Genomic DNA, 27595 nt, shown 5'->3' with positions numbered 1-27595 from the left:
TCCAAAATGAAACCAAAAAGTTAAAAAAAAATATTGTTCCTTCGTTGAGTTATAGCTCTCTCAATGTTCAAGCACATTTTTGTGTGGAAGCTCCCTTAACGCAAATTTATTACTAAAAACGGCGATACATAAACAAGTTTTAATTTAGAAACAAATCCTTCGGGTCATATTACACACACATCAGGCCACATCAGCCAGAACAGAAATGTACCATTTTGCTTTTAAAATGTTAAAAATAATGCACTTTTGTGTTTTTGGAACATGTATTACAGTGACTTTGCGACAGAGAGTTGGAATTTAAAGGGTTAAAAATGTAAAAAAAAAAAATATTTTTATATATATGGAAAGAGGACAGTCAGCCCTTCCAAGTAAAAAAAAAAGTTTAAAAAAATATTGTTCCTTCATTGAGTTATAGCTCTCTGAAGTTACAAGCACATTTTTGGGTTAGCCCCAGCTAACGCTAACGCTAACCCGCCATGTTGAGCCCGTAGATCAGCGGCGTGAAGAGCGGCTGGCAGGTGATAATGCTAGTGCTAGGCTAGTGCTCGGCTAGTGCTAGGCTAGTGCTCGGCTAGTGCTAGGCTAGTGCTCGGCTAGTGCTAGGCTAGTGCTCGGCTAGTGCTAGGCTAGTGCTCGGCTAGTGCTAGTCTAGTGCTTAGTGCTAGGCTAGTGCTAGGCTAGTGCTCGGCTAGTGCTCGGCTAGGGCTTGGGGTTAAAGGTCAGTAGCCCCCTCACTCGCCGCCGCAGCTCCGCCATGTTGAGCCCGTAGATCAGCGGCGTGAAGAGCGGCGGTTAGGGGGTGGGGTTAAAGGTCAGCAGCCCCCTCACTCGCCGCCGCAGCTCCGCCATGTTGAGCCCGTAGATCAGCGGCGTGAAGAGCGGCTGGCAGGTGATGAAGTACAGCGACAGAAACGCCTGCAGCGCCCCCGGCAGGCGGCGCACGTCGAAGCGGCTCATCACCACCTGTGAGACGCAGCCGAAGGCGAAGCTGAGCACGGACGCCAGGTGCGGCGCGCAGGTGGCGAGCGCTTTGCGTCGCGTGCGCTTCGTGCCGCGCAGACACACGGTGAAGATGCGCCCGTACGTGTAGAGGATGAGCACGAGCGGGCACACGAGCGCCACCGCGCCGTACAGCAGCCCGAGCACGTTGTGCACGCGTGTGGAGGAACACGCCAGCTTCACGACGGCGTAGTTCCCGCAGTAAAGCTTCGGGATCACGGAGCCGCACAGACGAAGCGACGCGCTCAGGGAAACGAGCGCCAAGATGGCCGCCGCCGGGACCAGCCACGCCAGGGCGAGCAGCAGCGCCACCTGCCTCTGCGTCATCAGGGAGTGGTACTGCAGCGGCCGGCAGATCGCCAGGTACCGGTCCAGCGCCATGGCGGCGAGCGTGAAGAGCGCCACGGAGGCGTACAGGTAAATACAGAAGATCTGAGGGAGAAACGAGCGTGAAGAGCGACACGGAGGCGTACAGGTAAATACAGAAGATCTGAGGAAGACACGAGCGTGAAGAGCGACACGGAGGCGTACAGGTAAATACAGAAGATCTGAGGAAGACACGAGCGTGAAGAGCGACACGGAGGCGTACAGGTAAATACAGAAGATCTGAGGGAGAAACGAGCGTGAAGAGCGACACGGAGGCGTACAGGTAAATACAGAAGATCTGAGGGAGAAACGAGCGTGAAGAGCGACACGGAGGCGTACAGGTAAATACAGAAGATCTGAGGAGGAAACGAGCGTGAAGAGCGACACGGAGGCGTACAGGTAAATACAGAAGATCTGAGGATGAAACGAGCGTGAAGAGCGACACGGAGGCGTACAGGTAGTGTTAGGCTAGTGCTAGGCTAGTGTTAGGCTAGTGCTAGGCTAGTGTTAGGCTAGTTTTAGGCTAGTGTTAGGCTAGTGTTAGGCTAGTGCTAGGCTAGTGCTAGGCTAGTGTTAGGCTAGTGTTAGGCTAGTTTTAGGCTAGTGTTAGGCTAGTGTTAGGCTAGTGCTAGGCTAGTGCTAGACTAGTGTTAGGCTAGTGCTAGGCTAGTGTTAGGCTAGTGCTAGGCTAGTGTTAGGCTAGTGTTAGGCTAGTGTTAGGCTAGTGTTAGGCTAGTGCTAGGCTAGTGCTAGGCTAGTGTTAGGCTAGTGCTAGGCTAGTGTTAGGCTAGTGCTAGGCTAGTGTTAGGCTAGTGTTAGGCTAGTGTTAGGCTAGTGTTAGGCTAGTGCTGGGCTAGTGCTAGGCTAGTGCTAGGCTAGTGTTAGGCTAGTGTTAGGCTAGTGTTAGGCTAGTGCTGGGCTAGTGCTGGGCTAGTGTTAGGCTAGTGCTAGGCTAGTGTTTGGCTAGTGCTGGGCTAGTGCTAGGCTAGTGTTAGGCTAGTGTTAGGCTAGTGCTAGGCTAGTGTTAGGCTAGTGCTAGGCTAGTGTTAGGCTAGTGCTAGGCTAGTGTTAGGCTAGTGTGAAGAGCGACACGGAGGCGTACAGGTAATTACAGAAGATCTGAGGAGGAAACGAGCGTGAAGAGCGACACGGAGGCGTACAGGTAAATACAGAAGATCTGAGGGAGACACGAGCGTGAAGAGCGACACGGAGGCGTACAGGTAATTACAGAAGATCTGAGGAAGAAACGAGCGTGAAGAGCGACACGGAGGCGTACAGGTAAATACAGAAGATCTGAGGGAGAAACGAGCGTGAAGAGCGACACGGAGGCGTACAGGTAAATACAGAAGATCTGAGGGAGACACGAGCGTGAAGAGCGACACGGAGGCGTACAGGTAAATACAGAAGATCTGAGGGAGAAACGAGCGTGAAGAGCGACACGGAGGCGTACAGGTAAATACAGAAGATCTGAGGAGAGAAACGAGCGTGAAGAGCGACACGGAGGCGTACAGGTAAATACAGAAGATCTGAGGAAGAAACGAGCGTGAAGAGCGACACGGAGGCGTACAGGTAAATACAGAAGATCTGAGGAGGAAACGAGCGTGAAGAGCGACACGGAGGCGTACAGGTAAATACAGAAGATCTGAGGAAGAAACGAGCGTGAAGAGCGACACGGAGGCGTACAGGTAGTGTTAGGCTAGTGCTAGGCTAGTGTTAGGCTAGTGTTAGGCTAGTGTTAGGCTAGTGTTAGGCTAGTGCTAGGCTAGTGTTAGGCTAGTGTTAGGCTAGTGTTAGGCTAGTGTTAGGCTAGTGTTAGGCTAGTGTTAGGCTAGTGCTAGGCTAGTGTTAGGCTAGTGTTAGGCTAGTGTTAGGCTAGTGTTAGGCTAGTGTTAGGCTAGTGCTAGGCTAGTGTTAGGCTAGTGCTAGGCTAGTATTAGGCTAGTGCTAGGCTAGTGTTAGGCTAGTGCTAGGCTAGTGTTAGGCTAGTGTTAGGCTAGTGTTAGGCTAGTGTTAGGCTAGTGTTAGGCTAGTGCTAGGCTAGTGTTAGGCTAGTGCTAGGCTAGTGTTAGGCTAGTGCTAGGCTAGTGTTAGGCTAGTGTTAGGCTAGTGCTAGGCTAGTGTTAGGCTAGTGTTAGGCTAGTGCTAGGCTAGTGTTAGGCTAGTGCTGGGCTAGTGCTGGGCTAGTGTTAGGCTAGTGCTAGGCTAGTGTTTGGCTAGTGCTGGGCTAGTGTTAGGCTAGTGCTAGGCTAGTGTTAGGCTAGTGTTAGGCTAGTATTAGGCTAGTGCTAGGCTAGTGTTAGGCTAGTGCTAGGCTAGTGTTAGGCTAGTGTTAGGCTAGTGTTAGGCTAGTGTTAGGCTAGTGCTAGGCTAGTGTTAGGCTAGTGCTAGGCTAGTGCTGGGCTAGTGTTAGGCTAGTGCTAGGCTAGTGCTAGGCTAGTGCTAGGCTAGTGTTAGAATAGTGTTAGGCTAGTGTTAGGCTAGTGTTAGGCTAGTGCTAGGCTAGTGTTAGGCTAGTGCTGGGCTAGTGCTAGGCTAGTGTTAGGCTAGTGCTAGGCTAGTGCTAGGCTAGTGTTAGGCTAGTGCTGGGCTAGTGCTAGGCTAGTGCTAGGCTAGTGTTAGGCTAGTGCTAGGCTAGTGTTAGGCTAGTGCTAGGCTAGTGTTAGGCTAGTGCTAGGCTAATGCTGGGCTAGTGTTAGGCTAGTGCTAGGCTAGTGCTAGGCTAGTGCTAGGCTAGTGTTAGGCTAGTGCTAGGCTAGTGTTAGGCTAGTGCTAGGCTAGTGATGGGCTAGTGTTAGGCTAGTGCTAGGCTAATGCTAGGCTAGTGCTGGGCTAGTGTTAGGCAGGTAAATACAGAAGATCTGAGGGAGAAACGAGCGTGAAGAGCGACACGGAGGCGTACAGGTAAATACAGAAGATCTGAGGATGAAACGAGCGTGAAGAGCGACACGGAGGCGTACAGGTAAATACAGAAGATCTGAGGGAGACACGAGCGTGAAGAGCGACACGGAGGCGTACAGGTAAATACAGAAGATCTGAGGAAGAAACGAGAGTGAAGAGCGACACGGAGGCGTACAGGTAAATACAGAAGATCTGAGGGAGACACGAGCGTGAAGAGCGACACGGAGGCGTACAGGTATATACAGAAGATCTGAGGGAGAAACGAGCGTGAAGAGCGACACGGAGGCGTACAGGTAAATACAGAAGATCTGAGGGAGAAACGAGCGTGAAGAGCGACACGGAGGCGTACAGGTAAATACAGAAGATCTGAGGAGACACGAGCGTGAAGAGCGACACGGAGGCGTACAGGTAAATACAGAAGATCTGAGGAGACACGAGCGTGAAGAGCGACACGGAGGCGTACAGGTAAATACAGAAGATCTGAGGAGGAAACGAGCGTGAAGAGCGACACGGAGGCGTACAGGTAAATACAGAAGATCTGAGGAGACACGAGCGTGAAGAGCGACACGGAGGCGTACAGGTAAATACAGAAGATCTGAGGAGACACGAGCGTGAAGAGCGACACGGAGGCGTACAGGTAAATACAGAAGATCTGAGGAGACACGAGCGTGAAGAGCGACACGGAGGCGTACAGGTAGTGTTAGGCTAGTGCTAGGCTAGTGCTAGGCTAGTGTTAGGCTAATGCTAGGCTAGTGTTAGGCTAGTGTTAGGCTAGTGTTAGGCTAGTGCTGGGCTAGTGCTAGGCTAGTGCTAGGCTAGTGTTTGGCTAGTGTTAGGCTAGTGTTAGGCTAGTGTTAGGCTAGTGCTAGGCTAGTGTTAGGCTAATGCTAGGCTAGTGTTAGGCTAGTGTTAGGCTAGTGTTAGGCTAGTGCTGGGCTAGTGCTAGGCTAGTGCTAGGCTAGTGTTAGGCTAGTGCTAGGCTAGTGTTAGGCTAGTGCTAGGCTAGTGCTGGGCTAGTGCTAGGCTAGTGCTAGGCTAGTGTTAGGCTAGTGCTGGGCTAGTGCTAGGCTAGTGCTAGGCTAGTGTTAGGCTAGTGCTAGGCTAGTGCTAGGCTAGTGTTAGGCTAGTGTTAGGCTAGTGCTAGGCTAGTGCTAGGCTAGTGTTAGGCTAGTGTTAGGCTAGTGCTAGGCTAGTGCTGGGCTAGTGTTAGGCTAGTGCTAGGCTAGTGCTAGGCTAGTGCTGGGCTAGTGTTAGGCAGGTAAATACAGAAGATCTGAGGAGGAAACGAGAGTGAAGAGCGACACGGAGGCGTACAGGTAAATACAGAAGATCTGAGGGAGACACGAGCGTGAAGAGCGACACGGAGGCGTACAGGTAGTGTTAGGCTAGTGCTAGGCTAGTGTTAGGCTAGTGTTAGGCTAGTGCTAGGCTACTGTTAGGCTAGTGCTAGGCTAGTGCTAGGCTAGTGCTAGGCTAGTGTTAGGCTAGTGCTAGGCTACTGTTAGGCTAGTGCTAGGCTAGTGTTAGGCTAGTGCTAAGCTAGTGCTGGGCTAGTGTTACGCTAGTGCTAGGCTAGTGCTAGGCTAGTGTTAGGCTAGTGTTAGGCTAGTGTTAGGCTAGTGCTAGGCTAGTGTTAGGCTAGTGCTAGGCTAGTGTTAGGCTAGTGCTAGGCTAGTGTTAGGCTAGTGTTAGGCTAGTGTTAGGCTAGTGTTAGGCTAGTGCTAGGCTAGTGTTAGGCTAGTGTTAGGCTAGTTCTAGGCTAGTGTTAGGCTAGTGCTGGGCTAGTGTTAGGCTAGTGTTAGGCTAGTGTTAAGCTAGTGTTAGGCTAGTGTTAGGCTAGTGCTAGGCTAGTGTTAGGCTAGTGTTAGGCTAGTGCTAGGCTAGTGTTAGGCTAGTGCTAGGCTAGTGTTAGGCTAGTGTTAGGCTAGTGCTAGGCTAGTGTTAGGCTAGTGCTAGGCTAGTGTTTGGCTAGTGCTGGGCTAGTGCTAGGCTAGTGTTAGGCTAGTGCTGGGCTAGTGCTAGGCTAGTGCTGGGCTAGTGCTAGGCTAATGCTAGGCTAGTGCTGGGCTAGTGCTAGGCTAGTGTTAGGCTAGTGTTAGGCTAGTGCTAGGCTAGTGCTAGGCTAGTGTTAGGCTAGTGCTAGGCTAGTGTTAGGCTAGTGCTAGGCTAGTGTTAGGCTAGTGCTAGGCTAGTGTTAGGCTAGTGTTAGGCTAGTGTTAGGCTAGTGCTAGGCTAGTGCTGGGCTAGTGCTAGGCTAGTGTTAGGCTAGTGTTAGGCTAGTGTTAGGCTATTGCTAGGCTAGTGTTAGGCTAGTGCTAGGCTAGTGTTAGGCTAGTGTTAGGCTAGTGCTAGGCTAGTGTTTGGCTAGTGCTGGGCTAGTGCTAGGCTAGTGTTAGGCTAGTGCTGGGCTAGTGCTAGGCTAGTGCTGGGCTAGTGCTAGGCTAATGCTAGGCTAGTGCTGGGCTAGTGCTAGGCTAGTGTTAGGCTAGTGTTAGGCTAGTGCTAGGCTAGTGCTAGGCTAGTGTTAGGCTAGTGCTGGGCTAGTGCTAGGCTAGTGCTGGGCTAGTGTTAGGCTAGTGTTAGGCTAGTGCTAGGCTAGTGTTAGGCTAGTGCTAGGCTAGTGTTAGGCTAGTGCTAGGCTAGTGTTAGGCTAGTGTTAGGCTAGTGTTAGGCTAGTGTTAGGCTAGTGCTAGGCTAGTGTTAGGCTAGTGTTAGGCTAGTTCTAGGCTAGTGTTAGGCTAGTGCTGGGCTAGTGTTAGGCTAGTGTTAGGCTAGTGTTAAGCTAGTGTTAGGCTAGTGTTAGGCTAGTGCTAGGCTAGTGTTAGGCTAGTGTTAGGCTAGTGCTAGGCTAGTGTTAGGCTAGTGCTAGGCTAGTGTTAGGCTAGTGTTAGGCTAGTGCTAGGCTAGTGTTAGGCTAGTGCTAGGCTAGTGTTTGGCTAGTGCTGGGCTAGTGCTAGGCTAGTGTTAGGCTAGTGCTGGGCTAGTGCTAGGCTAGTGCTGGGCTAGTGCTAGGCTAATGCTAGGCTAGTGCTGGGCTAGTGCTAGGCTAGTGTTAGGCTAGTGTTAGGCTAGTGCTAGGCTAGTGCTAGGCTAGTGTTAGGCTAGTGCTAGGCTAGTGTTAGGCTAGTGCTAGGCTAGTGTTAGGCTAGTGCTAGGCTAGTGTTAGGCTAGTGTTAGGCTAGTGTTAGGCTAGTGCTAGGCTAGTGCTGGGCTAGTGCTAGGCTAGTGTTAGGCTAGTGTTAGGCTAGTGTTAGGCTATTGCTAGGCTAGTGTTAGGCTAGTGCTAGGCTAGTGTTAGGCTAGTGTTAGGCTAGTGCTAGGCTAGTGTTTGGCTAGTGCTGGGCTAGTGCTAGGCTAGTGTTAGGCTAGTGCTGGGCTAGTGCTAGGCTAGTGCTGGGCTAGTGCTAGGCTAGTGCTACGCTAGTGCTGGGCTAGTGTTAGGCAGGTAAATACAGAAGATCTGAGGGAGAAACGAGCGTGAAGAGCGACACGGAGGCGTACAGGTAAATACAGAAGATCTGAGGAGAGAAACGAGCGTGAAGAGCGACACGGAGGCGTACAGGTAAATACAGAAGATCTGAGGAAGAAACGAGAGTGAAGAGCGACACGGAGGCGTACAGGTAAATACAGAAGATCTGAGGGAGAAACGAGCGTGAAGAGCGACACGGAGGCGTACAGGTAAATACAGAAGATCTGAGGAGAGAAACGAGCGTGAAGAGCGACACGGAGGCGTACAGGTAAATACAGAAGATCTGAGGAAGAAACGAGAGTGAAGAGCGACACGGAGGCGTACAGGTAAATACAGAAGATCTGAGGGAGAAACGAGCGTGAAGAGCGACACGGAGGCGTACAGGTAAATACAGAAGATCTGAGGAGACACGAGAGTGAAGAGCGACACGGAGGCGTACAGGTAAATATAGAAGATCTGAGGAGACACGAGAGTGAAGAGCGACACGGAGGCGTACAGGTAAATACAGAAGATCTGAGGAGACACGAGCGTGAAGAGCGACACGGAGGCGTACAGGTAAATATAGAAGATCTGAGGAGACACGAGAGTGAAGAGCGACACGGAGGCGTACAGGTAAATACAGAAGATCTGAGGAGACACGAGCGTGAAGAGCGACACGGAGGCGTACAGGTAAATACAGAAGATCTGAGGAGACACGAGCGTGAAGAGCGCCACGGAGGCGTACAGGTAAATACAGAAGATCTGAGGGAGAAACGAGCGTGAAGAGCGACACGGAGGCGTACAGGTAAATACAGAAGATCTGAGGGAGACACGAGCGTGAAGAGCGACATGGAGGCGTACAGGTAAATACAGAAGATCTGAGGAGAAACGAGCGTGAAGAGCGACACGGAGGCGTACAGGTAAATACAGAAGATCTGAGGAGACACGAGCGTGAAGAGCGACACGGAGGCGTACAGGCAGGGGTGGACTGGGACTGAAAAACGTCCCTGGACTCTAGCCCAAATGAGAGTAAACGCACACTTTCCCAAAGACAAATTTGAACCTCTAACCGCCCGTATTAACTGAGTGCATTTTCTCCAGTTCGGCTTTAACTGAGAGCGAGTGACTGTCACTGTTTTTCATGTTGTCGCCGCATTTTTGTCACTCTTTTTGAGGCTTTTTCATGACTTTTTTTTCTGGCTTTTCACCGTGTTTTCATCACGTTTTCGTTGAATTTTTTTCATGTTTTTTTTCTTTCTTGTTGTGTTTTTTGTCGCTCTTCCGGCACATTTTTGTTCCGTTTTCATCATAGTTTTTGCTGCTTTTCTTTTAAGCTTTTGGATTTGGGTAAAGCTCAGTTAAAGTGATAGTCTGTGTGCAAAATGGACCGCCTGGTTTTGTAAAGTTTTCACAGGTTGCACTTCCCAGATTTCAGCAGCTAATCAGAGTCAAGTCTCCTCCCGTGTCGACCAATGAGACGAGCTTTTCCTGTGAACCAGCCTGTCGGGTCCAATCAGGAGGGAGGGGGAGGGGCTTGATGGTTTACTTTTTAAAATTCTGTTCCTCCTCATTTTGCAAACTAACAAAAAAGAAGGGTTTTCTGGTCCAAGAAGGGAGGAGTTTACTTTCACTCTCCTCACAAACTTACAGACTATCACTTTAAGGCGGGAGGTAAGGAGAAAATTGAGGGGCCAGATGGGGGGCCCTAGAGCCAGTGGCCCCTCTGTGCTCTTCCAGAGTGGACATGTGGCCAGTCCGCCCGTACAGGTTAATACAGAAAATCTGAGGAGAAACGAGCGTGAAGAGCGACACGGAGGCGAACAGGTAAATACAGAAGATCTGAGGGAGAAACGAGAGTGAAGAGCGACACGGAGGCGTACAGGTAAATACAGAAGATCTGAGGGAGAAACGAGCGTGAAGAGCGACACGGAGGCGTACAGGTAAATACAGAAGATCTCAGGAAGAAACGAGCGTGAAGAGCGACACGGAGGCGTACAGGTAAATACAGAAGATCTGAGGGAGACACGAGCGTGAAGAGCGACACGGAGGCGTACAGGTAAATACAGAAGATCTGAGGGAGACACGAGCGTGAAGAGCGCCACGGAGGCGTACAGGTAAATACAGAAGATCTCAGGAAGAAACGAGCGTGAAGAGCGACACGGAGGCGTACAGGTAAATACAGGAGATCTGAGAAGACACGAGCATGAAGAGCGACACGGAGGCGTACAGGTAGTGTTAGGCTAGTGCTAGGCTAGTGTTAGGCTAGTGTTAGGCTAGTGCTAGGCTAGTGTTTGGCTAGTGCTGGGCTAGTGCTAGGCTAGTGTTAGGCTAGTGCTAGGCTAGTGTTTGGCTAGTGCTGGGCTAGTGCTAGGCTAGTGTTAGGCTAGTGCTGGGCTAGTGCTGGGCTAGTGTTAGGCTAGTGCTAGGCTAGTGTTTGGCTAGTGCTAGGCTAGTGCTAGGCTAGTGCTGGGCTAGTGCTAGGCTAGTGCTAGGCTAGTGCTGGGCTAGTGCTAGGCTAATGCTAGGCTAGTGCTGGGCTAGTGCTAGGCTAGTGTTAGGCTAGTGTTAGGCTAGTGCTGGGCTAGTGCTAGGCTAGTGCTAGGCTAGTGTTAGGCTAGTGCTAGGCTAGTGTTAGGCTAGTGCTAGGCTAGTGTTAGGCTAGTGTTAGGCTAGTGTTAGGCTAGTGCTAGGCTAGTGTTAGGCTAGTGCTGGGCTAATGTTAGGCTAGTGCTAGGCTAGTGTTAGGCTAGTGCTAGGCTAGTGTTAGGCTAGTGCTGGGCTAGTGTTAGGCTAGTGCTAGGCTAGTGTTAGGCTAGTGCTAGGCTAGTGCTAGGCTAGTGCTGGGCTAGTGCTAGGCTAGTGCTAGGCTAGTGCTGGGCTAGTGCTAGGCAGGTAAATACAGAAGATCTGAGGGAGAAACGAGCGTGAAGAGCGACACGGAGGCGTACAGGTAAATACAGAAGATCTGAGGAAGAAACGAGCGTGAAGAGCGACACGGAGGCGTACAGGTAAATACAGAAGATCTGAGGGAGAAACGAGCGTGAAGAGCGACACGGAGGCGTACAGGTAAATACAGAAGATCTGAGGAGGAAACGAGCGTGAAGAGCGACACGGAGGCGTACAGGTAAATACAGAAGATCTGAGGAGACACGAGCGTGAAGAGCGACACGGAGGCGTACAGGTAAATACAGAAGATCTGAGGAGACACGAGCGTGAAGAGCGACACGGAGGCGTACAGGTAAATACAGAAGATCTGAGGAGACACGAGCGTGAAGAGCGACACGGAGGCGTACAGGTAAATACAGAAGATCTGAGGAGGAAACGAGCGTGAAGAGCGACACGGAGGCGTACAGGTAGTGTTAGGCTAGTGCTAGGCTAGTGTTAGGCTAGTGTTAGGCTAGTGTTAGGCTAGTATTGGGCTAGTGCTAGGTTAGTGTTAGGCTAGTGCTAGGCTAGTGTTAGGCTAGTGTTAGGCTAGTGTTAGGCTAGTGTTAGGCTAGTGCTAGGCTAGTGCTAGGCTAGTGTTAGGCTAGTGCTAGGCTAGTGTTAGGCTAGTGTTAGGCTAGTGCTAGGCTAGTGTTAGGCTAGTGCTAGGCTAGTGCTAGGCTAGTGTTAGGCTAGTGCTAGGCTAGTGCTAGGCTAGTGTTAGGCTAGTGCTAGGCTAGTGCTAGGCTAGTGTTAGGCTAGTGCTGGGCTAGTGCTAGGCTAGTGCTGGGCTAGTGCTAGGCTAATGCTAGGCTAGTGCTGGGCTAGTGCTAGGCTAGTGTTAGGCTAGTGTTAGGCTAGTGCTGGGCTAGTGCTAGGCTAGTGCTAGGCTAGTGTTAGGCTAGTGCTGGGCTAGTGCTAGGCTAGTGCTAGGCTAGTGTTAGGCTAGTGCTAGGCTAGTGTTAGGCTAGTGTTAGGCTAGTGCTAGGCTAGTGTTAGGCTAGTGCTAGGCTAGTGCTAGGCTAGTGCTGGGCTAGTGTTAGGCTAGTGCTAGGCTAGTGTTAGGCTAGTGCTAGGCTAGTGCTAGGCTAGTGTTAGGCTAGTGTTAGGCTAGTGCTAGGCTAGTGTTAGGCTAGTGTTAGGCTAGTGCTAGGCTAGTGTTAGGCTAGTGCTGGGCTAGTGCTGGGCTAGTGTTAGGCTAGTGCTAGGCTAGTGTTTGGCTAGTGCTGGGCTAGTGTTAGGCTAGTGCTAGGCTAGTGCTGTGCTAGTGTTAGGCTAGTGCTAGGCTAATGCTAGGCTAGTGCTTGGCTAGTGTTAGGCAGGTAAATACAGAAGATCTGAGGGAGAAACGAGCGTGAAGAGCGACACGGAGGCGTACAGGTAAATACAGAAGATCTGAGAAGACACGAGCGTGAAGAGCGACACGGAGGCGTACAGGTAAATACAGAAGATCTGAGGAGGAAACGAGCGTGAAGAGCGACACGGAGGCGTACAGGTAAATACAGAAGATCTGCAGGTACAGACAGGTACACATGAACACGTCTCAGTTTCCTTTCAGAGGTTTGAAAGCGAAGGCTGTCGTCGGGTTCTTGTCACATCTCTGACCTGCAGGAAGCTCACGGTGGCTCCATGTGTGGTGTGGAGGTGTTCATATGGTTATGGATGAGTTAAAGCCTACGTTAGGTTAAGGTGAAAGCGTGTCTGACCTGCAGGAAACAGGCCCCGTGCGGGACGCGGTGCTCGTCCTGCAGCAGCTGGAACAGCAGGAACGGGAACAAGGCGCCGCTGCCCAGGAGCTCGTTCACGAAGAGGCTGCAGAGGAACACGAACATGGGCTGGTGGAGGCGGGACTTCAGAGCGATCACCGCCACCAGCAGCAGGTTGGACGCCACGATGAGAGCGAACACGCACAGCACCAGCACGAAGTACAGCCATCTCCACGGCCCCGGGTCCGAGTAGGCCCCCAGAGTGAAGGGGGCCCCCGGGGGGAGGCTGGAGTTACCCGTCATCCTCCTGGAGACGCACGGAACCAGAGCCGGAACCAGAGGCTGGACCAGAGCCTGGACCAGAGGCTGGACCAGAGCCTGGACCAGAGGCTGGACCAGAGCCTGGACCAGAGCCTGGACCAGAGCCTGGACCAGAGCCTGGACCAGAGCCTGGACCAGAGCCTGGACCAGAGGCTGGACCAGAGGCTGGACCAGAGCCTGGACCAGAGCCACTCAGGAGGAACCGCCTCTGTGGGGGAGCGAGGAGAAACATCAGCAGGAGAAACATCAGTAGGAGTAGTGCTGGGCTAGTGTTAGGCTAGTGTTAGGCTAGTGCTAGGCTAGTGTTAGGCTAGTGCTAGGCTAGTGCTGGGCTAGTGCTAGGCTAGTGCTGGGCTAGTGCTAGGCTAGTGTTAGGCTAGTGCTAGGCTAGTGCTGGGCTAGTGCTAGGCTAGTGTTAGGCTAGTGCTAGGCTAGTGCTGGGCTAGTGCTGGGCTAGTGCTAGGCTAGTGCTAGGCTAGTGCTAGGCTAGTGTTAGGCTAGTGCTAGGCTAGTGCTGGGCTAGTGCTAGGCTAGTGCTGGGCTAGTGTTAGGCTAGTGCTGGGCTAGTGCTAGGCTAGTGCTAGGCTAGTGCTGGGCTAGTGCTGGGCTAGTGCTAGGCTAGTGCTAGGCTAGTGCTAGGCTAGTGCTGGGCTAGTGCTAAGCTAATGCTAGGCTAGTGCTGGGCTAGTGCTAGGCTAGTGCTAGGCTAGTGCTAGGCTAGTGCTAGGCTAGTGCTAGGCTAGTGCTGGGCTAGTGCTAAGCTAATGCTAGGCTAGTGCTGGGCTAGTGCTAGGCTAGTGCTAGGCTAATGCTAGGCTAGTGCTGGGCTAGTGCTAGGCTAGTGCTGGGCTAGTGCTAGGCTAGTGCTAGGCTAGTGCTAGGCTAGTGCTGGGCTAGTGCTAAGCTAATGCTAGGCTAGTGCTGGGCTAGTGCTAGGCTAGTGCTAGGCTAATGCTAGGCTAGTGCTGGGCTAGTGCTAGGCTAGTGCTAGGCTAATGCTAGGCTAGTGCTGGGCTAGTGCTAGGCTAGTGCTGGGCTAGTGCTAGGCTAGTGTTAGGCTAGTGTTAGGCTAGTGCTAGGCCAGTGTTAGGCTAGTGCAAGGCTAGTGCTAGGCCAGTGTTAGGCTAGTGCTAGGCCAGTGTTAGGCTAGTGCTAGGCTAGTGCTGGGCTAGTGCTAGGCTAGTGCTGGGCTAGTGTTAGGCTAGTGCTAGGCCAGTGTTAGGCTAGTGCTATGCTAGTGCTGGGCTAGTGCTAGGCTAGTGCTGGGCTAGTGCTAGGCTAGTGCTGGGCTAGTGCTGGGCTAGTGTTAGGCTAGTGCTAGGCCAGTGTTAGGCTAGTGCTAGGCTAGTGCTAGGCTAGTGCTGGGCTAGTGCTAGGCTAGTGCTAGGCTAGTGCTAGGCTAGTGCTGGGCTAGTGCTAGGCTAGTGCTGGGCTAGTGCTAGGCTAGTGCTAGGCTAGTGTTAGGCTAGTGCTAGGCCAGTGTTAGGCTAGTGCTAGGCTAGTGCTAGGCTAGTGTTAGGCTAGTGCTAGGCTAGTGTTAGGCTAGTGCTAGGCTAGTGCTAGGCTAGTGCTAGGCTAGTGTTAGGCTAGTGCTAGGCTAGTGCTAGGCTAGTGCTAGGCTAGTGCTGGGCTAGTGCTAGGCTAGTGCTGGGCTAGTGCTAGGCTAGTGTTAGGCTAGTGCTAGGCTAGTGCTAGGCTAGTGCTAGGCTAGTGCTAGGCTAGTGCTAGGCTAGTGTTAGGCTAGTGCTGGGCTATTGCTCGGCTAATTCACAAAGGAGCTTCTACAAATCAGATATGGCAACGTTTGGAGGTTTTTAATGCAGGCCACTAGTTACCATAGACATGCACTAGCCTAGCACTAGCCTAGCATTAGCCTAGCACCACTAAACTCTTCAAATATAAGGACTGGATGAATTAAAGTATATATAAATATATATATCTCCATAAATCAACAACACTCTGGATAACGAGGAAACAAGGCCCTGTGTCAAAAATCCTGAAATATCCCTTTAAGGCGGGGGCGGGCAACGTCAGGCCCGAGGGCCAAATCCGGCCCTTCAGCACAGAAGCTCTTTGCCCGGCTCTTCCCTGTGCATTCCACGCAGGGAGTGAGTCTGGTCATGGAGCAGTGGGAGCAGTTTGAAGGGGCGGGGCCTAACGCGCACAGATTGACAGTGAAATAAACCAATTAGCGATTAGCGGACGTGACGACAGCTGTGTCCAATTAAACAAATATGAAGTGAATATAAACTCAGGCGGAGGAGAACACCAGGCTAAATCCTGGACTGCTTCCTCCATGATTACTTTTGGCTAATGCTAACGTTAATATAACTAACAACATAGCGGTGCTGCGAGTGACGTCACCTTCTCATTTCTCTGACGGTCGTGATTGGTTCGGCCTTAGCCGCCAATCAACAACTTGTCTACCATGCCTGGCCACACCCACTTTCTGTCGTGCAGAAAGAAGGTGGGTGTGGTTTATCAGGCTAAGAAGCTCTGGCCCTCAGGATTTTTTTGAATGATTTTAAAATTGATTTTATTTCACAAATCAGAGTTCGGTCTGAAAACCTGAATGTGCAAAATAAAGTCAGATCTTTTCTTTACCTGAACATCTGAACGAGGCTTAAAAATGTGTCGTCTAGAACCAGAAACCAGAACAATCATGGAAGATCTGCACCAGGTTCATCTGCAAGGACAGGAAACGTGAGACACTTGGGGAAATGTGGCTAAAAACAAGGAAAAATCGTGTTAAAGGGTCAAAAATAGGGAAAATCAGCAAGAAGGAAAAACATCTGTGAAAAATCAGAACAAATAAAAGATTGGGTGAAACGGGGCAAGAAATAAAAAAAATGGAAAAAACAAAACATTTGATTTGAGCTGAAACAATAAAGTCACTTCTTTAACCTCTGACCCCCCGACCAAACCAAGTGCATTCTGTCCTCTTTGGTTATATAGGCCTGTGCAGCAGCTCATTTGAATTTTTTTTTTTTTTTTGTCACATTTTTGTCGCGTTTACATCCTTCTTCTCATTTTTTGCGGCTGTTTTGGTGCTTTTTTCCCCAAGAAGCTTTTTGATTTGGGTAAAGCCAAACTGGATCCGTTCAGGTGGGAGTTAAGAGGTTAATGTTTCCCTGTTTTCCTTCAGATCTGTAGAGCCTGAAGAGCCGGTGTGGTTTTACAGTGTGGCCATGATGAACGTGGTGCTTTACTTTGGGGCGGGGGAGGTGAGTTTTCTTTATTGTAAATAAACCGAGGGCCGAAGACGCTGATTATTCGCTCAAATCTTAAATAAAATAAATGACTTAAAATTGCTTGAATAAAAGTTCTTCTGTGTTGAGTTTGAGTCGGTTTGAACTGATCCAAGACACAAACGCGAAAGCGCCGACGGAACCAGAATAAAACCCACTTGGAATCAGACAAAGTTATCTGAACGACTACCAGAGGTTTTATCTCATCTAAGACCAGACCAGATCTACTCAAACCTTAGAGCAGGCGTGTCAGACATGCGGCCCGGGGGCCAAATGCGGCCCGTGAGGTATTTTTTTGTGGCCCGAGAGAAGATTTCTTATGTATATTACATGCGGCCCGCCGGTAAAGTGCATTGAAGACACTAGAACAGGGGTAACCAACCCTTTGGGGCGTGTCCAGTAGCCCTTGGGACTTTTTCTAAAGTGTAAAACACTTTTTTCTTGAATCTAATTCTTAAAATTACAGTTATTTCGGTTCTTGTGACTCAGTGTGAGTTAAAATAAAGCTATTCTAATATGATATGGGGTCAATATCCTATAAGTGAACAGTGTACGTGTAAGTCTTTAGGATTTGTTTTTAACTGGTCGCCCTCGAACAACTTAATGCTCCTAAAGTGGCCCTCAGCTGAAGTTGGTGACCCCTGCACTAGAACTACATTTCCCATGAGGCACCGCGCGGTGAGGCCAATGCTGCTAGCATAGCGGCCCGTGCGGACGTGAGAATAACATCAGACAGAGGAGGGAGAGGCGGAGCTTCTGCAAACGACTTTCAACTTTTTTCAACAAAGACACTAAAGAATAAAAGCAGCGCCTGAGAGGGAGGAGCTTCTGAAACAGGTGGAGACGTCAGAACACGAGGAGAAACTTTAGTTGTTTAACATGTGCTGGAAAAGGCACAGCAGCAGCAAAAAGCACCTTTACATCTTTACCTTTAGGACTCTGCAAAGTGAACTCTTTGTCCTGTGTTTAAAAGCCTTTTCTCTCCATCTCTCTCACATCAGAAGCACATCATGTTAAATCATTTACTCTTTGTTAAGGACACATGATCCAGAGTTACATTAAAAATACAGAATATGGAAATGTATATGCAAATAATTACAGCAACATCCATCCATCCATCCATCAATCCATCCATCTTCTCCACACTGGTGTATCCTGAGATCAGCCCAGTCTGTACATTCATTATATTTATTTGAGGGTAATTGTAAATAAACAGCACAAAACCAGTTTGTTGCTGATTTTCGACTCGAGTCCTTGGTTGGGCCTTTCGACACTACATTAAAATGACATCTGTGGTACATTTTGCATTTCTTTCTAAACAGGCACAGAGACTGGACCTGTCTCCTAAGTCACTGATGCCCTGAACCAAAATGAGATTCATTACAAAAACACAAACTGTCTGAGTCTTAGCTTAAAAATGCTCAAAAAGAAGCTTTAAAATGTGCAGGTGATGTACCGTTTATTTAAAGATATATCATAGCAAACAATACAAAGTTGCTAAATCATAATTGGCTTAATAAAAAAGGCTAAAGCTGTTGCGACCCCGACCAGCACTGGGTTTGCATTTTTGGCCCCCGCCTTAGATGGAATCTCTTAAAACAAGTAGATTCATGTCATTTCTTCCTTAAAATGATGATTCTTTTCACAGTCACTTCCTTCAAACGCCAGTGTTGTCCATAATTTTCTCTCATTTAACTCTATTAATGTTAAAAGTTCATTAATAGAGTGGGAAATAAAAAATCATTAAAAACATTAAAGTGTGTTTCCTTCTGAGCTGGAAACACCCAGGAAACTCCAAAACCAACTGTGACGACTTTAAAGTTTCAGATTTAGAAACAGCAACAAACCCGACCACATGTTCCAGGCTTTACCCAAATCTAAAGGAGACACGAATGAAGACACAACAACAAACGGCCCAAAAGAGACGACACTGCATGAAAACAGCACAAGGAAAAGGCCTTAGCTTTCAAATGAGGCGTTACCGCGGCACAGAGAGGCTGATCATACAGGAGTCAGGCTTTACCCAAATCTAAAACCCTCTGGAAACGAGAGGAAAGAGTCTCCTCAGAGTCATGTGACCGACGCTAACGAAACACAAAAGGGAAAAACAGGAAAGCGGTTTGGAGGTCTTAGCTTTCAAATGAGGCTGGTTCAGGCGTGGAGGATCTGTGGTGTCGCCTCACAGATCCAGGAGAAGCTCGTCCATGAACGTCCTATATGTCGTCTCTCAGCCAATCACAGCGCAGCGTGTGACCTCTCAGCCAATCACAGCGCAGGTCAGAGGTCAACGTCTTCAACCAGAATCATCATGGAAACTTTAAACTTTACTCTATGAAGTATATACTGTATAAAGTATACAGTATAAAGTATACAGTATAAAGTATAAAGTCTATACTGTATGAAGTATTCAGTATAAAGTATTCAGTATAAAGTATAAAGTCTATACTGTATGAAGTATTCAGTATAAAGTATACAGTATAAAGTATACAGTATAAAGTATACAGTATAAAGTATACAGTATAAAGTATACAGTATAAAGTATAAAGTCTATACTGTATGAAGTATTCAGTATAAAGTATACAGTATACAGTATAAAGTATAAAGTATACAGTATAAAGTATACAGTATAAAGTATAAAGTATACAGTATAAAGTATAAAGTCTATACTGTATGAAGTATTCAGTATAAAGTATAAAGTCTATACTGTATGAAGTATTCAGTATAAAGTATACAGTATAAAGTATAAAGTATACAGTATAAAGTATAAAGTCTATACTGTATGAAGTATTCAGTATAAAGTATTCAGTATGAAGTATACAGTATAAAGTATACAGTATAAAGTATAAAGTCTATACTGTATGAAGTATTCAGTATAAAGTATACAGTATAAAGTATAAAGTCTATACTGTATGAAGTATTCAGTATAAAGTATACAGTATAAAGTATAAAGTCTATACTGTTTGAAGTATTCAGTATAAAGTATTCAGTATAAAGTATTCAGTATAAAGTATTCAGTATAAAGTATTCAGTATAAAGTATACAGTATAAAGTATTCAGTATAAAGTATACAGTATAAAGTATACAGTATAAAGTATAAAGTCTATACTGTTTGAAGTATTCAGTATAAAATATACAGTACAAAGTATATACAGTATAAAGTATACAGTACATACTCTATAGGCTACTGTATAAAGTAAATACTGTATAAAGTATACAGTATAAAGTACACAGTGTATACTTTGTACTGTATACTTTCCTGTGACTTTGATCAGAGAAATACTCGTGTCTGAACTTTGTCTGAAACCTCTGTCAAACTAAAACTTCCTGAAAGTTTGTGTTCCTCGTTAACGAGCCCTAGCGGAGCGTCCTGATTGGTCCATGGAGACATCATTACCTCGCCATTACCTCGTCCCCCTGAGGACATGTGACCGGACCGCGGCGGCTGATTGGTCCCTGAGGTCCTGCAGGTCACAGGGCTGAAGAAAACACTGACGAAACGCCCGGGGGAGAGAGAGAGAGAGAGAGGGCTGACCTTTGACCCTAACAACGCTAACAACGCTAACAACGCTAACAACGCTAACAACGCTAACAACGCTAACAACGCTAACAAGGCTAACAACACAACAACACAACAACACTTTCATCTGGAGTTTGACTGGAGGAAACTTTTTCTATAGAAGTCACTTTGTGAAACTCAAAATGTCCAGTTTGAACTAGTATAGGTTAGTTTGGACTAGTTAGGGCTGGTTTATGCTGGTTTATGCTGGTTTATGCTGGTTTATGCTGGTTTATGCTGGTTTATGCTGGTTTATGCTGGTTTAGGGCTGGTTTATGCTGGTTTATGCTGGTTTAGAGCTGGTTTATGCTGGTTTATGCTGGTTTATGCTGGTTTATGCTGGTTTATGCTGGTTTATGCTGGTTTAGGGCTGGTTTATGCTGGTTTATGCTGGTTTAGAGCTGGTTTATGCTGGTTTATGCTGGTTTATGCTGGTTTATGCTGGTTTATGCTGGTTTATGCTGGTTTAGGGCTGGTTTATGCTGGTTTATGCTGGTTTATGCTGGTTTATGCTGGTTTAGAGCTGGTTTAGGGCTGGTTTATGCTGGTTTATGCTGGTTTATTCTGGTTTAGGGCTGGTTTATGCTGGTTTATGCTGGTTTATGCTGGTTTAGAGCTGGTTTAGGGCTGGTTTAGGGCTGGTTTATGCTGGTTTATTCTGGTTTAGGGCTGGTTTATGCTGGTTTAGAGCTGGTTTATGCTGGTTTATGCTGGTTTATGCTGGTTTAGAGCTGGTTTAGGGCTGGTTTATGCTGGTTTATGCTGGTTTATGCTGGTTTATGCTGGTTTAGGGCTGGTTTATGCTGGTTTATGCTGGTTTAGAGCTGGTTTATGCTGGTTTATGCTGGTTTATGCTGGTTTATGCTGGTTTATGCTGGTTTATGCTGGTTTATGCTGGTTTAGGGTTGGTTTATGCTGGTTTAGGGCAGGTTTATGCTGGTTTATGCTGGTTTATGCTGGTTTATGCTGGTTTAGGGCTGGTTTGTGCTGGTTTATGCTGGTTTATGCAGGTTTATGCTGGTTTAGGGCTGGTTTATGCTGGTTTATGCTGGTTTAGAGCTGGTTTATGCTGGTTTATGCTGGTTTATGCTGGTTTATGCTGGTTTAGGGCTGGTTTATGATGGTTTATGCTGGTTTATGCTGGTTTAGGGCTGGTTTATGCTGGTTTAGGGCTGGTTTATGCTGGTTTAGGGCTGGTTTATGCTGGTTTATGCTGGTTTATGCTGGTTTATGCTGGTTTATGCTGGTTTATGCTGGTTTATGCTGGTTTATGCTGGTTTAGGGCTGGTTTATGCTGGTTTATGCTGGTTTATGCTGGTTTATGCTGGTTTAGGGCTGGTTTATGCTGGTTTAGGGCTGGTTTATGCTGGTTTATGCTGGTTTAGGGCTGGTTTATGCTGGTTTATGCTGGTTTATGCTGGTTTATGCTGGTTTAGGGCTGGTTTATGCTGGTTTAGGGCTGGTTTATGCTGGTTTATGCTGGTTTAGAGCTGGTTTATGCTGGTTTATGCTGGTTTAGAGCTGGTTTATGCTGGTTTATGCTGGTTTAGAGCTGGTTTATGCTGGTTTATGCTGGTTTATGCTGGTTTATGCTGGTTTAGGGCTGGTTTATGCTGGTTTATGCTGGTTTATGCTGGTTTATGCTGGTTTATGCTGGTTTATGCTGGTTTATGCTGGTTTAGAGCTGGTTTATGCTGGTTTAGGGCTGGTTTATGCTGGTTTATGCTGGTTTAGAGCTGGTTTATGCTGGTTTATGCTGGTTTAGGGCTGGTTTATGCTGGTTTATGCTGGTTTAGGGCTGGTTTATGCTGGTTTAGGGCTGGTTTATGCTGGTTTATGCTGGTTTAGGGCTGGTTTATGCTGGTTTATGCTGGTTTATGCTGGTTTAGGGCTGGTTTATGCTGGTTTAGGGCTGGTTTATGCTGGTTTATGCTGGTTTATGCTGGTTTATGCTGGTTTATGCTGGTTTATGTTGGTTTATGCTGGTTTATGCTGGTTTATGCTGGTTTAGGGCTGGTTTATGCTGGTTTATGCTGGTTTATGCTGGTTTATGCTGGTTTATGCTGGTTTAGAGCTGGTTTATGCTGGTTTATGCTGGTTTATGCTGGTTTATGCTGGTTTATGCTGGTTTATGCTGGTTTATGCTGGTTTAAGCTGGTTTATGCTGGTTTATGCTGGTTTATGCTGGTTTAGAGCTGGTTTATGCTGGTTTAGGGCTGGTTTATGCTGGTTTATGCTGGTTTATGCTGGTTTAGGGCTGGTTTATGCTGGTTTATGCTGGTTTAGGGCTGGTTTATGCTGGTTTAGGGCTGGTTTATGCTGGTTTATGCTGGTTTATGCTGGTTTATGCTGGTTTATGCTGGTTTATGCTGGTTTATGCTGGTTTAGGGCTGGTTTATGCTGGTTTATGCTGGTTTATGCTGGTTTATGCTGGTTTATGCTGGTTTAGAGCTGGTTTATGCTGGTTTATGCTGGTTTATGCTGGTTTAGAGCTGGTTTATGCTGGTTTATGCTGGTTTATGCTGGTTTAGGGCTGGTTTATGCTGGTTTATGCTGGTTTATGCTGGTTTATGCTGGTTTATGCTGGTTTATGCTGGTTTAGGGCTGGTTTATGCTGGTTTATGCTGGTTTATGCTGGTTTAGAGCTGGTTTATGCTGGTTTATGCTGGTTTATGCTGGTTTATGCTGGTTTAGGGCTGGTTTATGCTGGTTTATGCTGGTTTATGCTGGTTTATTCTGGTTTAGGGCTGGTTTATGCTGGTTTATGCTGGTTTATGCTGGTTTATGCTGGTTTATGCTGGTTTATGCTGGTTTAGGGCTGGTTTATGCTGGTTTAGGGCTGGTTTATGCTGGTTTAGGGCAGGTTTATGCTGGTTTATGCTGGTTTAGGGCAGGTTTATGCTGGTTTATGCTGGTTTATGCTGGTTTATGCTGGTTTAGGGCAGGTTTATGCTGGTTTAGGGCAGGTTTATGCTGGTTTAGGGCAGGTTTATGCTGGTTTATGCTGGTTTATGCTGGTTTAGAGCTGGTTTATGCTGGTTTATGCTGGTTTATGCTGGTTTATGCTGGTTTAGGGCTGGTTTATGCTGGTTTATGCTGGTTTAGGGCTGGTTTATGCTGGTTTATGCTGGTTTAGGGCAGGTTTATGCTGGTTTAGGGCAGGTTTATGCTGGTTTATGCTGGTTTATGCTGGTTTATGCTGGTTTAGGGCAGGTTTATGCTGGTTTAGGGCTGGTTTATGCTGGTTTAGAGCTGGTTTATGCTGGTTTATGCTGGTTTGTGCTGGTTTAGGGCTGGTTTATGCTGGTTTAGAGCTGGTTTATGCTGGTTTATGCTGGTTTAGAGCTGGTTTATGCTGGTTTATGCTGGTTTATGCTGGTTTAGGGCTGGTTTATGCTGGTTTATGCTGGTTTAGGGCTGGTTTATGCTGGTTTATGCTGGTTTATGCTGGTTTATGCTGGTTTATGCTGGTTTATGCTGGTTTATGCTGGTTTATGCTGGTTTATGCTGGTTTAGGGCTGGTTTATGCTGGTTTAGGGCTGGTTTATGCTGGTTTATGCTGGTTTATGCTGGTTTATTCTGGTTTAGGGCTGGTTTATGCTGGTTTATTCTGGTTTAGGGCTGGTTTATGCTGGTTTATGCTGGTTTAGGGCTGGTTTATGCTGGTTTATGCTGGTTTAGGGCTGGTTTATGCTGGTTTATGCTGGTTTAGGGCTGGTTTATGCTGGTTTAGGGCTGGTTTATGCTGGTTTATGCTGGTTTATGCTGGTTTAGGGCTGGTTTATGCTGGTTTAGGGCTGGTTTATGCTGGTTTATGCTGGTTTAGAGCTGGTTTATGCTGGTTTATGCTGGTTTATGCTGGTTTATGCTGGTTTATGCTGGTTTAGAGCTGGTTTATGCTGGTTTATGCTGGTTTATGCTGGTTTAGCAGGTTTGGGCCTGTTCTGACCTATTTGTTTTTGTTTTTTGTTGTTTTTTACATCGGTTCGGCCATTTAGTTTCTACGTCTTTTTCTTCATCCAACTCCTGTTCTTCTTTTCATGGAATGTTTTGTTTGTTTGTTTGTTTGTTGCTTTATTTTATGTTGCATTACCTTAAAAAAAGATTCATTAAAATGAAATGACAAAATGAAATAAACTTTCACACACACGACTCAGGACTCAGACTGAAGACCCTCCACAGGACTCAGACTGAGACCCTCCACAGGACTCAGACTGAAGACCCTCCACAGGACTCAGACTGAAGACCCTCCACAGGACTCAGACTGAGACCCTCCAGAGGACTCAGACTGAGACCCTCCAGAGGACTCAGACTGAAGACCCTCCACAGGACTCAGACTGAAGACCCTCCACAGGACTCAGACTGAGACCCTCCAGAGGACTCAGACTGAAGACCCTCCACAGGACTCAGACTGAAGACCCTCCACAGGACTCAGACTGAGACCCTCACTGAGACCCTCCACAGGACTCAGACTGAAGACCCTCCACAGGACTCAGACTGAAGACCCTCCACAGGACTCAGACTGAAGACCCTCCACAGGACTCAGACTGAGACCCTCCACAGGACTCAGACTGAAGACCCTCCACAGGACTCAGACTGAAGACCCTCCACAGGACTCAGACTGAAGACCCTCCACAGGACTTAGACTGAAGACCCTCCACAGGACTCAGACTGAGACCCTCCATAGGACTCAGACTGAAGATCCTCCATAGGACTCAGACTGAAGACCCTCCACAGGACTCAGACTGAAGACCCTCCACAGGACTCAGACTGAGACCCTCCACAGGATGAGCCACAGAAGTTCATGACTCAGGAGGATGTTCACAGAGTGTCCAAGCAGATCAATGGAAAGTCTGTGTCGGGAGAAGATGCACCAGCAGAAGAGCTGGATTACCAAACAGAGAAGATTCATGAATCTGAGATCCAGAAAGAGCGAAACGAGGCGGAGTCACAGCTTCAAAAACATCCGGGAGATGTTCTACAACTGTGGGGTTCCTCAGGTCAAACATGAGCCTGAGCAAACGTAGGAAGCTGGGTCAATGTCCAGAGCAGGTGTTGGTAAACTCTGCTTCTGCTGAGGATCTGTATGGAGATGCAGGACCTGGCCCTGCTCATACCGCCAGAAGCACCAAACCCTGGTCTGATGCCCATCACAGTGACTGACCTAAACCTCACTGAGAATCTATGGGGTTTAATCACGAGGAAACTGAGGGACACCAGACCAAACACAAAGAAGAGCTGACACCAAACATCAAGGAGATCTGGGCTTCCATGACGCTCTGGCAACGCCACAGAGTTAATGTTGTTTTGGGGAAATGTATCATTCTGTGTTAATATTTCAGTCTGCCCAGTGGAAGTGCTACAACCTGGTACAGCATCTCTCCCTTTGAGGTGACTGTCCCTGCTCTAATAAATAAAATGAATAAAATGAATAAAATGAATAAAATGAATAAAATGAATAAAATGAATAAAATGAATAAAATAAATAAAATAAATAAATAAAATAAATAAAATAAATAAAATAAATAAAATAAATAAAATAAATAAAATAAATAAAATAAAATAAAAACAGGCTGATGCTTCAATACCACAGGCTGATGCTTCAATACCACAGGCTGATGCTTCAATACCACAGGCTGAGGCTTCAATACCACAGACTGATGCTTCAATACCACAGGCTGATGCCTCAGTGTCACAGGCTGATGCTTCAATACCACAGGCTGATGCTTCAATACCACAGGCTGATGCTTCAATACCACAGGCTGATGCCTCAATACCACAGACTGATGCTTCAATACCACAGGCTGATGCTTCAATACCACAGGCTGATGCCTCAATACCACAGACTGATGCTTCAATACCACAGGCTGATGCTTCAATACCACAGGCTGATGCTTCAGTGTCACAGGCTGATGCTTCAATACCACAGGCTGATGCTTCAATACCACAGGCTGATGCCTCAATACCACAGGCTGATGCTTCAATACCACAGGCTGATGCTTCAATACCACAGGCTGATGCTTCAATACCACAGGCTGATGCTTCAATACCACAGGCTGATGCTTCAATACCACAGGCTGATGCCTCAATACCACAGGCTGATGCTTCAATACCACAGGCTGATGCTTCAATACCACAGGCTGATGCTTCAATACCACAGGCTGATGCCTCAATACCACAGGCTGATGCTTCAATACCACAGGCTGATGCCTCAATACCACAGGCTGATGCTTCAATACCACAGGCTGAGGCCTCAATACCACAGGCTGATGCCTCAATACCACAGACTGATGCCTCAGTACCACAGGCTGATGCCTCAGTACCACAGGCTGATGCTTCAATACCACAGGCTGATGCCTCAATACCACAGGCTGATGCCTCAATACCACAGGCTGATGCCTCAATACCACAGGCTGATGCCTCAGTGTCACAGGCTGATGCCTCAGTGTCACAGGCTGATGCTTCAATACCACAGGCTGATGCTTCAATACCACAGGCTGATGCTTCAATACCACAGGCTGATGCTTCAATACCACAGGCTGATGCTTCAATACCACAGGCTGATGCTTCAATACCACAGGCTGATGCTTCAATACCACAGGCTGATGCCTCAGTGTCAAAGGCTGAGGCCTCAGTACCACATGCTAGTGGAAGCCTGAATTCTGTAACAAATAAACACTTAAATACATGAAATGGTTGAGGTTTTGGGCCCTGAATCTGAATAATCTATAATCTACGGAAGTTCAATGTTTTGAATGGAATTATGGAAATAAATCAACTTTTCCATTTGGAGATAAGGACGTCGTCAGGGGCGGAGCTTACAGGTGTCCAGGTGACGGGGGCGGAGCTTACAGGATAAGAACAGCTGCAGGGTCGGCTCCAGCTCCGACTTCATCTGGAGTGTTTTTTCTATCTGACGTTCTTATTTTTATTACTATTATTGTTTTTATTCTTATTATTCTTATTATTTTTATTATTTTCATATCAACTCTTTTCATTGCGAGTGTTGTTATTTGGTGACTTTTCTCTGTGTGGAAGGAGCTTTAACTGTGACTTTTTTCTTTCTCACTTTTGTTTCAGGCTCTTCTTTCTCCGTCTTTAACTTTACGTTTCAGAATGTTTGAATTTAACCTGATTACTTTAAGACAGTTTTCCCCCTCGGTCTGAGCCACATGTTCAAACTGAAGTTACGGACTCGTGTTTTCTCTGCTGGAGCTGAAACCGCACTTTTCTCTCCACATTTTGTCTCTGACTCTGTTTCCTGTTGATTTGTTTCAGTTTGAATCCTGCACATTTGATTTCTGTTACTGTGAATCTAAATCGAGCAGAATCCAGATGTAAAAAGGCGGTTTCGGAAAGGGCTGAATGTAAATGTTGTTTGTGACTAGTTAGAATTGTATCAGTGCCTTTTCTTTTCTGTTTCTCGATCGTTTTTTAAGACTCTGAGGTTCAACATGACCCACTTTAATCCGTTCATTTACATTCATCTGTTTGAAAAGGTTCATTTGTCTTTATTCTGAGTCGTTAACGTGAGTCTGTTTGGAGCAGAATCATGTGAATTATTCTGCCTCTGAACGATGAGGAGCAGAAGAACCTCCTGAACGTCTCTGAGGAGCTGCTCTGTTACCGACTGTTGTTCTACTGAGACTCAAAACAAAACTCTACAAACAGTTTCATCTGTTCCTGATAAAACTCTTCACAAAAAGGTTCCATAAACTTCCCTTTTCCTAAAATCTTCATGTGATGTTTTTCTGCTCAGGGTTTTGATTCTTTGCTGGTGTTTTATGAGGACGTTTTTTCATTCCATTTAACCACCCCTCCATCCCTCCACCCCTACCTCCATTTTCTCCCACTTGGGGGCAGCTGTTGGAGCAGCTCCAGCCCCGATGGCGCCCCCTGCAGGTGGTGGGTCCACAGAAGGTCGGCCTCAGGGTTCTAACCGGGCCTGGGGGTCTCTCATAAGGAGCTTCTGACCCGCTCTTTGTCTGACCTGTTTGTCCTGGGAGACTCTACAGTCCCGACAACAGAGCTCCAGGATCATTCAGGCTCCACCCCCCCATCGACATTAGAATACAAGAGCCTTAAGTACTCACATACTCATAGTACTCACTTACTCATATACTCACTT

General features: G+C 47.4%; 1 protein-coding gene across 1 annotated transcript; it reads right to left on the bottom strand.

Annotated features, from left to right (window-relative positions):
* Positions 1-709: 709 nt before the first annotated feature.
* Positions 710-27310, bottom strand: LOC306978022 (uncharacterized protein; the record flags this gene model as incomplete). Its single annotated transcript, XM_079576480.1, has 6 exons — positions 710-1431; positions 4323-4397; positions 4439-4513; positions 8057-8359; positions 12343-12840; positions 27305-27310. The coding sequence occupies 6 exons, from the start codon at positions 27308-27310 to the stop codon at positions 793-795; spliced, it is 1596 nt and encodes a 531-aa protein (XP_079432606.1). The 3' UTR covers positions 710-792.
* Positions 27311-27595: the final 285 nt, after the last annotated feature.

Source organism: Gobius niger (assembly GCF_951799975.1).
Source record: "Gobius niger genome assembly, chromosome: 1".
NCBI classification, from domain to species: domain Eukaryota; kingdom Metazoa; phylum Chordata; class Actinopteri; order Gobiiformes; family Gobiidae; genus Gobius; species Gobius niger.
Note: the sequence above shows the minus strand (reverse complement) of the source record. Positions and strands in the feature narration are given on the sequence as shown.